Genomic DNA, 15,854 nt, shown 5'->3' on the forward strand with positions numbered 1-15,854 from the left:
CAAATACGAATACATAAACATAAGTACAAATTCAATGTGCCCCCATTTGTGTAATAAATATAATTACCACATTTTCAGGTAAATCATAAACAGTTGATCTCAACGAGACGTTTTTACAATTTGAGAGAGAGAAGGCATGTGTTTTTATTTCATATATAATATGACTTTAGCAATCCAAATTTCCATGCATTTGTTTTATTTTTACAGTAATACATAATACAAATGGATAGAACTGAAACAAACAAATCAACAGGGTTCCCTGAACATTGGGATTGATACATCCGGCGCTGAGCCCAGGCATTCCGCAGTTTTCTTTGCTGGACACAGAAGAAAAATAAATTAAAAAACAAACACACATACAAAAAAGGCTATAAACAATAGATCTAAATAACTGACGAATACAAATCACAAAACTAAACATCTAACTTTTTAATATTGTAATCTCAAAAGGCAGCAAATGGCTGATGAAGAGGTATCCTCTGCTGTCCTCTGACCTTCATCAAACATTTATAGCTTTTACTTCTTGTAAATTAGGAAGCTCATTTTCCCTCCTGCTGCGCCAATCCCAGCTGACATGGGGCGAAAGGCGGGGGGTGCATCCTGGACAGGTTGCCAGCCCATCACATAGAGACAAACAACCATCCACTCTCACAGTCAATTTAGAGGGTCCAATTTGCCTAATCCCCATATTGCAGGTTTTTTGTACTATGGGAGGAAACTGGAGAATCTGGAGAAAACCCACGCACACATGGGGAGAACATGCAAACTCCATGCAGAAAGGCCTTTGTTCCAACTAGGTCTCCTTGCTGCAAAGGCAAGAGTGCGAACCACTACACCAACCATGGGGCCCCGTAGGAAACAATAGCAACCAACCACAGCAGGAGATGATGATTAAAAAAACGAAAACAATAGTTGGTAATGCATGAGTTAAGGCCTTTTCTGCTGGGTTGTGTAAGTGGATCCAACCAGCACACAGACGGAGGCAAAACAGGAACACATTTTCAGGATGATGCTCTAACCACATTGTAAACTGCCACTAACTTGTGCTGCACACGAAGAGAAAGAAAAAAATATGCTGCAGAAGGTTGCATTTAGAAATAATGATTAAATGGCATAGATAAACATAAGCTTGTGTTTTTTTGACACAAAGGCATATACGCTCAGGAGGCTTCAGTCACAGTCAAGATGATAGAGGGAAGTTGTTTGCTTTGAAATGTCTCAAATTACTGTTTTTCAAATAACTTTCCCGGTGCAGCAATGGACAGGATCTCTCTCCCCAGTGTCTTCTTTAGAGCTGAGGATCACCATGACAACCTGAGCCTGGAAGATGATGATCAACACTGAACCCTGATCCATCATCTTACCACAAGACAGGGAGTGATGAGGAACTAATGAATACAATTTGAAGACAACACTGAATATTTGTTAGTAGGGGAGAAGCGAGAAGAAGTGAGAGAAAGGCAACAGGTGTTAATTTAGATTTTTTAGTCTGCATAATTTAGTCTGCAGTAAAAATATGATGTAGTGTGTAATGATTTGTCTATGAATGTGAAAACACGTACGTCCGGGTTGTCAAGTCAAGTGTTTTTGACTGGAGGAGCAGTCTGTTGCATGGTGTGGAGCAGCCAGCTGACAGGGACAACAAAACACATCTGGCACAAAACAAATCTCACACGCACACAAACTGAAACAGATGGAGCGTCGTCTTTGTGCCTTTGTTTATGAAGAAGGCTGCCATGTCTAAAAAATGTGATTAACTTTGACTAAGAGTCATAAAATAAAATACCTCACAAGGTGCTGGCCCACAACAATTCACCTTTCATCCTCTATTTGGATTTATGAAGACACGCCACTGCAGAATGCTGATGATTACAGACACCGGAGCATATGCAAGTGACATATGTGTTCTTTGTCAATGTAAAACCTGTGCTGCCTCCCATTTATGACTGTGGATTATGACAACAGGTTTGAAAATGTCGAGGAATTCTTAAAGAAAAAAAAGTAATCTCTAAATGTGATGATAAAGTCTTTATAGAGTCTTTGGTAGTTGGAGTCAGTTTGAAGAAGTTGCGAGTGCAGGCATCTGCCTGAGCAGCATAAATCGGTCGGTAAAATGTCCGTTGGAGTCCAGACTCTGGCAATGGTGTTGATGACTTTCAAGATGAAGAATGACCTAAAGCAGGAAGAAAACAACACATTTTCAGAGGGACCAGCTCATGTTGTTGCCATTGGGCGCAAATAGAACCTGCCCAGGTGCAGAACTGAAATGATCATTTATTTCTGCAGCAATCAGCCGTCTTTATGGGTTTGTTTATGGGTTCTGTTGTTGTATTTCACATTTGTTTCCCGTGATGTGGCATTAATAATGTTTATAAGTTTATATGTGAATGCTGGCCCTAACCCAAATTGGCACCTCGGGGATAATAAAGACACTTTGAACCTGCTTCAAAAAGACAGCAGCAAGGTGATATGTTAATAGAGATGACACTGCGGCGCTGCGCTATTAAATAGACAACCTGATGAACAGCTGACATCCCCAGGAAGTGACAGCAGTGATTCAGAGCACCTGCATGGATGAGAGGAGATAAAGACAGGATGAAACCACAACCAACGCAAACAAGAGACAAACAAGTCGACCTGACTGAACTTAATCTAGAGCTTCATGAAGTAAAATCACTCACGGGGCAACGGTAGCTCAGTGGTAGAGCGAGTCTTTCAAGTCCAAGGTTGTGGGTTTAATTTCTGGCTCTGCTAGTCCACATGCCAATGTGTCCCTGGGCAGCACTTAACCCCATGTTGTTATCAGGTAAACACTTAGAGCTCCAGCAGCACAGATCTGTGCCACAGGTGCACCCATGGCTAATGGGAATAATACACAATCCTTATCATGGGGGTGTGTGTGTTTATAGGACACATATTCAGGCTTTAAAACACTGCGTTTTTCCCCGTTATGATTCATTTCATATCGCATTTTTAGTAGTGACATAAAGTAGCATTAAAGTCACAAAATGTTCATAAAAATGAGTCAAGTGAACTTTGAACAGTGACGTATTTCCAAATTTTACAAATTCAATCTGATTTTGGATTTTTGTGTGTTTATAAAACATTTTTTATTAGATTGCCTAGATTGTGCTGAAACAAAGGATATGACACTCTATATTGCTCATTCTTATAGCCTCTGTATATACTGTATGTTTAAACATAGTAATGTAAACAAACAGCTGAAATGCTCTGTATTCTAAGGGTTAACCTTCATGAAGTAAAGTCATCATGTCTTCAGCCAGTTATTGTGTCTTCATGGACTGAAGTTGAGACGAGCTGAGCGACAGTTGTTCATTGTTGCGCTAGTAAAGGTTTTCTAAAAAAAATAAAAAATTAACATTCTGAAGTAGTTTTAGAAAGTTATAAAGTTAAACAATGAACACATGTAATGCAGATATTGTATGTACTGAAAAAGTTAAAATGAAAGAGACAAAGAGCTCAAACAGATTGAGTGGACTAGGAGCTGTCCATGGTGCTGAAACCCTGCCGAGGTTTGAGCCATTTATATATACTGTATATATAATTATTCATTTTTCTATCTCTATATCTGGAAGTAATTTGCACATTAAATACAATGTAAAACCTGATTGTGATAAGAAGATCTTATAATAAGATTAAAAAAGAATCCTAAACAAAAGCCTGAGGACAATTGATTCCTCCATTCTGTGAGGAGCCACATTTTAAACCTTGTCTTAAACCTTGGAACATGTCAAGTACCTGAGAGGCTTCTACCAGGTCACCAGTGGTTATCTTTTTTTTTTTTTTTTTAAATTGGTTAATAGAGCAGTTTTAGTAAAAGGTCAAAGGTCACTGAGATTGCTGCCACAGGTGAGGACATGTGATCAGAAATGCAGAGATGATGATGATGAGGACTTCAGCACCACGGACAGCTCCTGTTGACGACAATCCAAATCATAATCTGTGGATATGACAAAGTATCAGATTATATAACTATGTATTATTACTTACTGTTAATTTATCTGCCAAACACACACACCTTAAAGGTTTAGTGAGTACAATTTAGGAGGGTTTATGAGCAGAAACTGGGTGTACCCCGTCTTTCTTCCTATGTCAGATGGGATTAGCACCAACTTCCCCCCACAACCCTCATGCGGAGGATAAAGCAGTAGAAAAGTGAATGAATGAATGAATAGGTTTTCACATTAACATTTTATGCGTATGTTCGTTAAGGCAGCAGTTTATGGCTATGATTCCTGTTTTCAATTATGTATTTTATGTGCTGAGGGCTTCATAAGCAACTGTGCTTCACAGTGCTTTCATAGATTTGGATTGCTCAGGGAATTATAATGTTTATAGTTAAAAAAAAAAAAAAATCTCTCATTGTCCAATAGATTTCTCATTGTACCTTTATGAGGATTCAAAATATGGCAGTGGAGACTGGCCATAGACACAAAACCTTGTAATCCAACAGTTATTGCACAGCTTTATTGACAGAAGTTTATCTTTAAAATATACTTTGCGTCAGTTATGTTGTTAGTTGAGTGGTGGGAAGTTACAGCGCCGGCAAGAATAACTCAGCTGTCAATTTTGAACATTCAAAAAGACAACAAATATCATACACGGCTATAACGCAGAAGCTTGCCTTCATATTTCCTCATTAAAATGTAACCTAAGGTAAAACAGTCTAACGTGCGGTGGTGTTCTTTGACTCAAACATATGCAAATAAGACGGGGAATCTGCATCAAACAAGGCAACATTTTAGCGAAAGAATCACCAGGGGACATGATGCTTTGGTGGGAGCAACGAAGGTGAAGCGCATTCACGTCTCCTCAAAAGTTTCAAGGTTTATTACTCTACATTGTGACCCATCATCACGTAAACAGAGGCTGATTTATGTAGCTGTGAAAAACAACAACAACAAAACAGCCACATAAAGACATGCAACTGATGAAAATGTTTATTACATGATATACTTTCTGCCAGTGTATTAGGTCACAGTATTATAAACCCTTCAATATATTAAAAATAGGTGTAATTTTTGTTTTAATTTGAATGTCACTGTGAAATAGTGTTCTCATATTAGAAATAAAACTCCAAAAAACATTTTTAACCATCGATCGGTAAGTCTGTAAGTTGATTTAGCATAATCATCACTGTTGGCATTTATCTAAAGTGAACTAATGTCATCATCACTTTAACAATTCAGTCCTATTTCATGTACTACAATGTAATACCTTTCTGTGGAGAAGGCTGCTGTTCATGTAATGCCAGTACAAACGCATCAAAAATACAATTCTAAAATGTACAATTAGTTTGGCAAAATAAAAAAAAAAATAAAAAAAACGTTTTCTAGTAGAAAACACGCGTTTCACCTTTGGCCCACTAGCGATACGTTTGTGCTTCCATGTGTGAATTATACAATTATTATAATTCCACTAATTCAGGTCAGTGGACAAATAACAAGCACCATGAACAAGTCAAGGGTCAGAAGAAAATTGGCTCTTAGATACAGCAAACATCATCACATCAAAGGGTAGTGGACAGACTTTACCATTCTTTGTGCTGGCTTCCACAAAAAGTACCTTGATTTATTAATAGCGATTTTCCACTACAAAGTACCGCCTCGGCTCGGCTCGACTCTACACGGTTTGGTTGGTTTTCCATTACAATATAGTACCTTCTACAATGTGGGCGGAGTCATCACAGCACTGCTGCATTCAACTGTAACTGTGACTCATACAAACTAGTGACTTGTAAAGCAGTTATTTTCGATGTACTGAATCATTAGAATCAGTAAATTAAAAAGATTAGTTCAGTACTTCCTGTGCTTCCGGAGCACAGCAGCATAGTTTGTGATGCTGCTCGTCACTGGCGATCGCAGGGTTTCAGCAGTGCTGTCACTAAATACACCAGACTCCTCTGTAAGTATTGAGATTTTAGACATTTCCTTGCTAATTGGAACCTTGCCTGAGCAGGTAGTAAAAAGTACCGGGTACCAGATACTGTCGCGAATGGAAAAGCAAAATAACCGTGCCGAGGCGAGTCAGGCTAGTGGCATAAGTGTACCACTATTAGCATTCAAGCCTGGAAGGTTGCCTTGGCTCAATCTTAATATTATTATTATTATTGTTATTATTTGTTCTTGTTTCATGCTGTGCAGCATTAATAGTCTCAGACTGAGCTACTTTCGTTTTGTTGAGCTGCACAGCAATACATCCCAGAATAAGATCATTATAATGAACTGATTTAATGATTTTAAAAAACAAAACAAACAGTCACTCCCTAAATACCCTCGTCACGAACACACACAGTCCATGGAGAAGGCAATTACTCCTCAGCAGTATATAAATATGAAACCAGCAAAACAAATGATCCTAAAAATAAACCAGACGGTGGAGTAAACAACACACAGCCTACAGTAACTGATTAATCTATGTCGCGCGCAGGTGACTTCTCACCCTGCATTTCACACATTAGAACGGGAAACCAGGTTTTAACTACCGCCTCAATGTTTGAGAGGCTATGAATTAGCAATGCTATGTCTATGTCCATCTGTGGATGGATAACAGGATTATTGATATGAATATGCAATCACTAAAACAAGTCGACAAAGGTTTCAAAAACCAAAAAAAACAAGCCTTAATAATCAGTACATCAGAGATCAGCGTTTGTTTGTTTTTTTAACCACTACCTTTGTGCCACTGTGCGGAGAGTTCACAGCAAGGTTCAGTTCCCCCGCTGTGTAGTGGACTACTCTGTAGTACTACCTACTCCTATTGAAGTGGTCTTTGCATTTCCGCAGCTCCTCCAGCACTCGAGCCCTGAACTGGGTCCAGTCTTCATCCTGGAACTGCTGGAGGCCGAGGGCCGCATGGAGCTCAGCGGAGTGGCTGCGCAGGAATGGATTGTATTGCTTTTCTTCTCCGATAGTGGAGGGACACTGAAAATGAAGCAGTGGACATGTCAAGAAGCTACATGTGCTTTCTTTAAAACTGATGTGCAATGCTTCTCCCTGGTGGCCACAGTGATAAATACTCACAGAACTGAATTACAGTTAACAAGGGATTCCTGCCAACTTAACGTATCATCACCAATGCAGCACATTAAACACTAACAACAAAATCACCTCTTGCTTTCCTTTTCCATTGCATGCAATTAGCAGAGCAAAGTCTACAGTGTTTGCCAACACAGGCAGGTGATAACCTGGATTACAGAGATTAATGGTGGATAAAGAAAATACGACTTCAAGTGTTAATTGGATGTTCTGCGATTATAGTTCAATTCAAATTTAAAGAGCTTTATTTGTCCCTGGCAATTGGCCATGAGCAAGAGGAAAGGAATTGGGCTCGTAATCGGAAGGTTGCTGGTTCAATCACGGGACAGACCAAGGACTGGGGTGCCCATGAGCAAGGCACCCAATCCCCAAATAAGTGCTGCCCACTGCTGCTGGTGCTTGTGTGTGTGTGTGTATTCACTACTGGTGTGTAATTAGGATGGGTTCAATGAAGAGGACACTATCAAAAAATATTAATTCTCTATTCTTCAATTTTAAGGCACGTAGAGCAGTTGTACACATTTACAAGACATAAACAGAAGATTGGTAAAAAAAATAAAAATAACTACAAAAAAAAAAAAAATTCAATATAAAAATATAAGAACCATGTAATGGTAAAAAAAACTCTTTAATAATTAATCAAACTCTTTGGTCATGTTTTTCTCTTGGCTGTGTTGCACTGTAACACATTATAAAAGGTGTATCGGGTTACTTTTTTTTTTTGGTTCATCTTCCAGGCAGATTTACTATAAGCAATATTCCCTATGTTTGTTTGCATGTTTCTTTCTCATCTTTTCTTTGGTGTGCACTTAATCTACAAATGATATCAACAAGCAACAAAAACATTAGTGAGGAATAACACTGCCCACACTTCATATACAGGTCATGCCCACACTGCAGAGGAAGACAATATAGCCATTTAATAAGTTTTGGGAAAGCAAGTTGGCAAAACTCAGTACGCTTCCTCTATGCCATGTTGTATTGATGCCAGATAAAAAATCATTTAAATTCCGGAAAGGAGCTTCACTCGGCACTGAACTTTTGCTCAGTTGCAGACGGTATCATAGCAAGACTCAACTGTGAGAGGCTGAAAGAGGAGGAAGTAGGATAAGATTCTCGGGGCACTCGCAACACAAACACTATATGAAGGTGAATAGCCTTCCTTCTCAGGTGCTGGACAACATGAGTCCTTGCCGAGATGCTTGTTCTTGAGAGGCATAACAATAGCGATGCATCATTCTCACCGTGCACAGCTTCTGGCCTCGCTGCTGCAGCACCCACTGATACTTGTTTTCTCTGGTGGCGTTGCGTGGCTCAACCTCGGCAGCAAACAGCAAGTTGTCTTCCGCATACTCATGACCTGTGGGACAGCCAGTGGACACAAATGGAGAAAAAAGAGGTGTTACTAAATCCATATCCATACTTATGAGCTTACACAGCTAGCTCTACAGTCTGTACAATTGCACATCATTCAAAACAACAACAACAACAACAACAACCACGTCACTCAAACACTGACAACCGAGTCTGTGACGAGTGACATTTTCCTACCGGGCCATAAAAGTGTATCATCACTTAAGGAGGCGACTGTGTCCAGAGAGGACAGCATTGTTGTTGCACTGCCTTCAAAAATCCTCCCTGAAAAACATCATAAAAACAGAGGGATGTGCACATTTCAGACCGTATATCTGCAAAAATTTCGTGCAGTTTTTGAATCTCGTGTTTTGCATCGCAGAAGCAGGCACTGTTAACAGTTTTTATTTTTTTAAGTTGTTTTGGAGTCAATAATCAGAATAAATGAATTTGTAGGATTATTCTCATGACTCACCACATCCAGAGAGAAACACCAGGTCACCGGAGAAGAGACTGGATGGGCCGCCGACTGCATGGCCATCCAGGAGGTAGATAATGTGGCCCACTGTGTGTCCAGGAGTGAAGAGGACTTTAAAGTGCAAACGTCCCACTGTTATAGAGTCCTTGTGTGAGAGAGGGCTGAGAAACACAGACAAAAAAACTCTCACATGTTAATAAGAATCCATTCTGCTCCCAGCTGTGAAATCTTTACACAATGAGGGACGATCTTATCATCTAGTCATTCCAAAAAAGAAAAATAGGTAAGAAGAAATGAAAGAAATGTCTATGACAATAACAAATGCAATTTAATTCAGGTCTTTCTGAAATTGTTCCAGTATCTACACTTTAGACCATAAACACTTGAAAAGTTTCATATTCAAGGTCAGAGCGTTCATTTGAATAATGTCAATCTAGACGAGACGTTTGTGTTGATACACGTGGTTTAAAAGTATTTAGATGGAGACAAATGAAGTCAAACATGATCTTGGTAACCAGTTTATGGGGAAATCCCTTTGTAGTCATCCTCACAGACATCAGCAGGGAAGATAAGATGCTGGATCCTCACAGGAGATTCTCTAAAACATCTTCACTACAGAGACCTTACATCAGTTACCAAATTAATGTGGCCCCTCGATCAATTATCAATAGATTAACTTCAAAAATACATTTATATTGTGAACTGTTTATCGTTCCATATCAACACAGACACTTTTATTTTGAAATCATGTGAAATATCATCAAAAAGTTGGACTTTTTCTCCCTTGACTGGCCTCCTACTGACCAAACTAGACACTCAGTGGCCCCCGGGTCATTTGCCTTATATGTTGCATATGAGTCAGACTGAGAGCACTGACAGCACTTTCATCCTGGTTGCTTTGGCCGAATGTTTAAGATTGTTGACCAGTCAAAGTGTCACCCTGCCCTGCTTCTATCATCAGTGAGAGGATAAATAAATGCCAGTCATAACTCAAGCACCACCGGGTTTAATAGACGAGGTGTTGGTTTCATCTGTTTATAGAACGTTACCCCTGCTATTATGACCATACCATAAAAAGAAAAGATGCATCCTCAAACCTTGACTCTTCACAATGCTCTCCATTTCATTGTGACTATTGTTCCTGAACGTTGCTCATACATTCTTAATTAAAAAAAGAAAAGAAAAGTCAGTTTTCTAGTTTTCCTTTGTGCACCTGGGTTTTCACAACTATTGGCAAACCAGCAACACCAGCACTTTTTGAACTTTTCTTTCCTGCAATTTGGCTTCTTCACTTGCACTGTCATAAAGTCGTCTCTCCTCTCACGTCGACAGACAACTACACCCAGTGTGCGCTTTTTAGGGTACAAAATAATGTTGTACCCTAAAAAAACAACACACAGCGCAACCAAGAAATATTTCGCAGCCTAGAGTCCAATTATTTGGAACCCCTGCGATTTGAGCACTATATATTTTAAAAGAGGCCATATCTCACATGGTGTTATTTCACATATTGACGTGACCCTTCTCACATTAAAGGTGAGACTTGGCACTTTAATTTAGTGTCCATTATTTTATTTCAGATTTACTGTGCTGAAGCACAGAGCCTTGATGAGCTGCAATGTGTGTACCTTTTTAAATATGTCCCTGCACAGTGTGATCACGTCAGTTCATGGACCTTGGATCACAGTCAGTCTTTATGTCCAAGAGTAAATAAGACTATAGAGGACAAGGTATATAGAAATGAGGTATTAACAGGTACAAACTTATCATACTAACTGTGTAAAATGATACTAACTGAGCCTCTGTCTTTAGGGGGTTGCTTCAGCGGATCATCTGCCTCCATCTCACTTTCTTTTTGGTGATCACCACATTGATTTGGCCTTTTCTGACACAACCATCCCCATTTACTTGGACTGAGGCCTGGCACTAGGTGTACAGCTCATCAGCTACACCAAATTCACTCCCTTAGATTTCCTTGTGTCTAATTTTCCAAATATTAAATACAGTATATTTACTGTGATGTGGCTGAATACTGGATTTTCATTTGGTGAGAAATGTGCATCCGAATTATCCATCATGCCGAAAAGTCAACATTTCTAGTTAAATATCCAATTAGCATATCAATAACAAGTCCATTATGCTCCATTTTGCATTAGTCCAGAGTGGTAACTGAATCCTGACTGAATGACTTGAGAGTTCACCTAACCGAAGAATACTATACATTTATTGTGTTTTCATATAAATGTGAAGAGGTAGTTTAAATATAGATATGTACGCATCCTGAGCCTTCATAAATATTAGCCTTTGGGTCCCAAACTGTCAGTTTAAGTTGTAAATCTGATATTCAGTCGAACATGTGCTCTGTCTTATTCCCCCCCCCCCGATATATCCTTATCTCACATATGGTCTCGAACCGACAGGGATGAGTCACAGTGAGAGATAACTTCAATAAATATGAATGTGACTCAAGAATATAAACATGTATTTCAATTATTTAATAGTGTATATCCACTGCACTATATGGAGCAACAACTGTTTTTTTTTTTTAGTGCTCTAGTGTTCAATACTGAATCAGTCATTGTTATTTTGGAAACTACTTTTTAAAGAAAAGCTGTGAGTTTCTTTAGGTCACAGACCTCCGGAAATAACAGCTGTTTACCATTCCATGATTTAGCTGCTGTGGGTGTCGTGTCTGACAGGGAGAAAAAAAAACACTGGGGGGAGAGATTGTGTGAGAAGCAGCTTGCCATATGCAACAACAACAACTTACTGCGTAAGTCCAGGAATGTTATCAGCTGCATGTCCATAAACACGGCATGCGCTGTGAAGCTTTTTCAGCCCTTTGTTTCCGCCACTGTGATCCCTGTAAATGGAAGGTTAAGGAGAGTTTTTTTGAAATGTGTTATATGCACGTAATAATCTTTTTCTCCATCAACCCTATAGAAAAAGAAACCAATAAACCTCACCAGTGCTTGTGTGTGCAGAGTATTGCTTCCAACATCACTCCCTCTGCCTCGAGGACTGCCTGAAAAGTTACATTAAGTGCTGTTGAATCCAATCAATCACCACATTAAATCAACACATCGGCAATTATTTATTCAAATGCCCATTAAGCTGCAAATTACTACATACTGCTGAAACAGGGTAGCATACGATGTCAAAAAATAACTACAGCTATTGACAATCAACAGCTATAAATGTGGCTTAAAGACCTTTGATTGTGGGGAAGCAAACGCTGCACCGAAAGTGAGACATTTCACAAAAAATTAGTGATGTAAAGTAGGAAAAGTGCCATAAAGTAGCCATAATTATCACATAACTACTTTAAATAAGTGTTTTTCCAAGAATCACGTCACTAGAACTACAGCATACCCACAAATATGAATTTTCATTTCTAAATCCAATGACACACCAATTTTACCCATATGCTATAACCTTTTCTTCAGTAGTTAGCTGTAGGCAACTGGACCTGCTTAATTTCATTGAAATCCAAAACTGTGGCACACCAAAGAACATGTTTTTTTAAAAACATGTTCTTACGTGCAGCGGGGCTGAACAAATAGTTTTGAAACTGACATTTGAAACATCTCGATTGACAAATCACAAGCACATTTCCTATCTTTAAGTTGTCATCCTTGCATCAGAGTCCTCCGTGTTTTGACAGTGTGGTGCAGTAATGCTCCATCACATTTTTTGTCGGACAAATCCCAATGACATATTTGCCAAGTGAAGCTGCTGCCCCAGCACAGGAAAGTAAGAGTCAGGAAAAAAGAAAGTGACATGACGACAATGAAATAAAACACATTGGAGGCGTTATTTACCTGGACACTTTGAGGGTCTGCAGGATCTACAACAACTGCTACACTGGAGGCTGTGTCGATTACAAGGTAGCTGTAGTTGTCAGACAGGACTGGGATTGGAATTATTTTGATATCTGCGTGCAGACAAAGAGATGACAAAAAATGTTAAATGTTAACCTGGAGTGGTAGAATAACATATGTAATACAGCTAAGGTATTATGTGTAGTAGGGGTGGGTCAAAATATCTATAGGTTTGGTGATATATCATCGTCCTTCCTCGTGCAATACGATTATCCATTTGCACGGGCAAATATCGATGATTTAACCAACAAATGAAGGGGCTCTAAAGTAAACAGTCCCTGCCAGTTTCACTTCATGACTTCTCATGTCTGCTCAAATGAATGAGGGAAACTTCGGCGGGAGTTACGTGGCCAAAGAAGAGGGAGTTTACAGCGGGATAACGGTGAAGAAAGCAACGTTAAGAGATGCATTTTGATCTCCAAGTTGTGAATACATAGAGAAATCCTGCACTTCTTACTTTTCACAGACGTTTTGTTGTCTTCAGTTTGACAGATATCGTGATGTATCGCTCTATGATTGCCTTCCAATACACTTATTATCACAGATGTTCACAGTACATTTGGGAGTACAGTACAATTGTAGAAGCCTGATGTAATGACAAGAGTCTAATATATGACAGCAGGGCCCCGTGTTTGATATACTGTAAGGTTTGATAAGGATATAACACTGAATTGACACAATAAACTGTAAAGCACATTATTATTATTATTATTATTATTATTATTATTATTACACACCATTGAACTCCATGGGGCGAGCTGTGGAATGTCCAGTAGGATACTGTTGCCGGGCTTTCCTCATTTGTCTCTTGTAGTACAAGTAGCCCAGTCTGGTCCTGGTGTAGAGCGTGTACCTAATAAAACAGTTACCAACAGTTACCAAAGCACTAATGGGACTGCGGGGACAAAACATGTCGATGAAATCTTGGGATTTCCAGTCAAAGCAACCATCTTAAATTTTATGTAAAAATTATAGATGACGGTCTTAAATCTCCATGCTTGTGATTAACATATATGCCGGATAAACAAACCGTTCAACAGGATAATAGGAGATGCCTTGGAGCAAAACAACAGTGGGGGTTGCTTTGGTCGACGAGCTCCGTAAATTTAAATATCATGATATTTGAATGGAGTTTGGTAAAACCGTTTTCATACAAATGAGACGTTGCTAATCTGCACGCCGACATTAAGGCATTCATAGTTTAAACATTGTCGTGTTACACTCACGCGATTCGGAACAGGGGCTTCTCCGTGCGGGCCATTATCCCGCTGAGTGATTTTCTCCACAGCACTTTCACGGAGCGTCTGAACCGAACAAACAAACACAAGACACACAGGAAGGATGCGGCAGCAAGCAGCATTATCCAGTCGTGAGGCACCATGGCCTCCGTGAGCCGAACGTGATGACGTAAGAAGACGCGCCAAACCCGGAAGCGAGGGCATTAAAGGAGTAGTACAAGTAAAAACAAAACACTTTAGATCAATGACGTCTAGAAAGTACCTGAAAGGGATACTTGTGTAAAAGTACAAATATCTTACCAGAAAATGACTTTGGTAGAAGTTGAAGTCACTTTTTATAATATTACTTAAGTAAAAGTCTTAAAGTATATGGCAGTTGCTGTACTTAAGTATCAAAAGTAATATTCTGACATAAAATGTACTAAGTAAACAAAGTGAGGCCATGATAGGTCAATGGTAGAGTGCATTATCTTTCAACTGGAAGCTTGTGGGTTCAATTCCTGGCTCTGCTAGTCTATGTGTGTCCTTGAGCAAGACATGTTGAACCATGTGAGTGAGTATGAAAGATGTGTGAATGGCAGAAGTATAGTGTAAAGCAGCTCATCAAGACAAGAAAAGCTTTATATAAACTCTTTTTCTGATTTTATTTGGTAGTAACAAGTAACATGGAGTGAAAGTAAACAATTTATTTAGGCAATATGATGGAGTAAAAGTTGCTAGAAATATAAACAACAACATAAGCTATATGAATTTGTTGTGGACTGCGGGTCACGAGTTTGACACCTCTCAAAACAGTCAAAAGAGTTTTTCCTCTGATTATCAGTCCTTGCTCCCTTCTCATCTCTTACTGGAGTGTGTGTCTCACTCACTGCTATCAATGTTTCACTCAGGGTGTGTATTGCCTTTAATAACACCATAGTATGTGGTACTCTACAAGATAGACATTAAAGTTACATCTAGAGAACACAACCTAATTAGAGCATTCAAACGTTGCAGTAATGACTGTCCTCTCAGTCTTGAGAAAGAGTTTATGAAGAATCCGTGGCAGTCCAGAGCTTCCGGGGTATCTGAGACACTCTGATGTCAGAATATATATATCAAAAAACTCTACAGTTATACTCTATGAACTTTCTTTTTAGTGAATTTATTATTGTTAATATTATTACTGGTGCAATTAAGTTCTCTCTCAGTAACTATAGGTGTTATTCAGCACATGCTAGCGATGTGTAATGTTTTTAAAGTTTATTTTCTAACTGCTGCTCATTGTGTTTTACAATCGCTGTTGCTTATTTATGGCACAGGTGAAACTGTCACCACACATTTACCGTGTTCAGTCAGTACATAAATCCAGTTGGAGAGAAGTCTCTAGTTAGTTTTTAATTATATTTATTATGTTACAATTAATGACCTCCTAGTGGGTACTCAGGCTACTTCCCACAGTCTGAAAACATGCATTAGGGATTAGAATTATTTTCTGTAGGTGTGAGTGTGAGAGTGAATGGTTGTTCGTCTCTATATGCTGGGCCTTGGATACCTGACACTTAACACTATTCCAATTCCAGACTAGTTTAACAACAGTGATATAAAGTTATTTAAAAGTTAAAGTTATTTAAATCCAACATTTTCCATTTTTACCTTTGTAGCATGCAAGTTTTTCTTCCATAAAAAAAAAAGAATACAGCACCTATGCTGTTTGTATCATTATTTAGACTTCACATAGGAAAATAAAATATGCAACATGCGACACTCCACTTTGTTTTTTTTTTTTTTTCTTCCTTGTATTTTAATCACTCTGTATGGGAGCCTGAGCAGCCAGTCTCCGAGACACATCAGTAACAGTGTGCGT

General features: G+C 39.0%; 1 protein-coding gene and 1 long non-coding RNA gene across 2 annotated transcripts; both read right to left on the bottom strand.

Annotated features, from left to right (window-relative positions):
- Nucleotides 1–1,668: 1,668 nt before the first annotated feature.
- On the bottom strand, nt 1,669–3,960 carry LOC131455284 (uncharacterized). The gene is made up of 3 exons (XR_009239786.1): nt 2,682–3,960; nt 2,517–2,566; nt 1,669–2,173 (listed from the first exon to the last, which is right to left on the bottom strand). It is a non-coding gene; the product is annotated as an uncharacterized LOC131455284 (long non-coding RNA).
- Nucleotides 3,961–4,946: 986 nt separating this feature from the next.
- On the bottom strand, nt 4,947–14,166 carry pnkd (PNKD metallo-beta-lactamase domain containing). The gene is made up of 9 exons (XM_058623291.1): nt 13,997–14,166; nt 13,508–13,623; nt 12,711–12,823; nt 11,856–11,914; nt 11,660–11,752; nt 8,887–9,050; nt 8,610–8,696; nt 8,303–8,418; nt 4,947–6,944 (listed from the first exon to the last, which is right to left on the bottom strand). Exons 1-9 carry the CDS (start codon nt 14,149–14,151, stop codon nt 6,768–6,770), a joined length of 1,080 nt encoding a protein of 359 aa, XP_058479274.1. The 5' UTR covers nt 14,152–14,166; the 3' UTR covers nt 4,947–6,767.
- Between the last annotated feature and the right edge of the window lie 1,688 nt (nt 14,167–15,854).

Source organism: Solea solea, chromosome 2 (genome assembly GCF_958295425.1).
Source record: "Solea solea chromosome 2, fSolSol10.1, whole genome shotgun sequence".
NCBI lineage: Eukaryota > Metazoa > Chordata > Actinopteri > Pleuronectiformes > Soleidae > Solea > Solea solea.

What these genes read in the sequence shown, in the direction of transcription:
- pnkd (XM_058623291.1), bottom strand. Translation starts at nt 14,151, where the DNA reads ATGGTGCCTCACGACTGGATAATGCTGCTTGCTGCCGCATCCTTCCTG. An exon ending in TCGCCCCATGGAGTTCAATG is followed by an intron (nt 12,824 to 13,507) that starts GTGTGTAATAAT and finishes GTCTGCACGCAG; the next exon opens with ATATCAAAATAATTCCAATC. An exon ending in GAGGCCAGAAGCTGTGCACG is followed by an intron (nt 6,945 to 8,302) that starts GTGAGAATGATG and finishes CTTCATTTTCAG; the next exon opens with TGTCCCTCCACTATCGGAGA.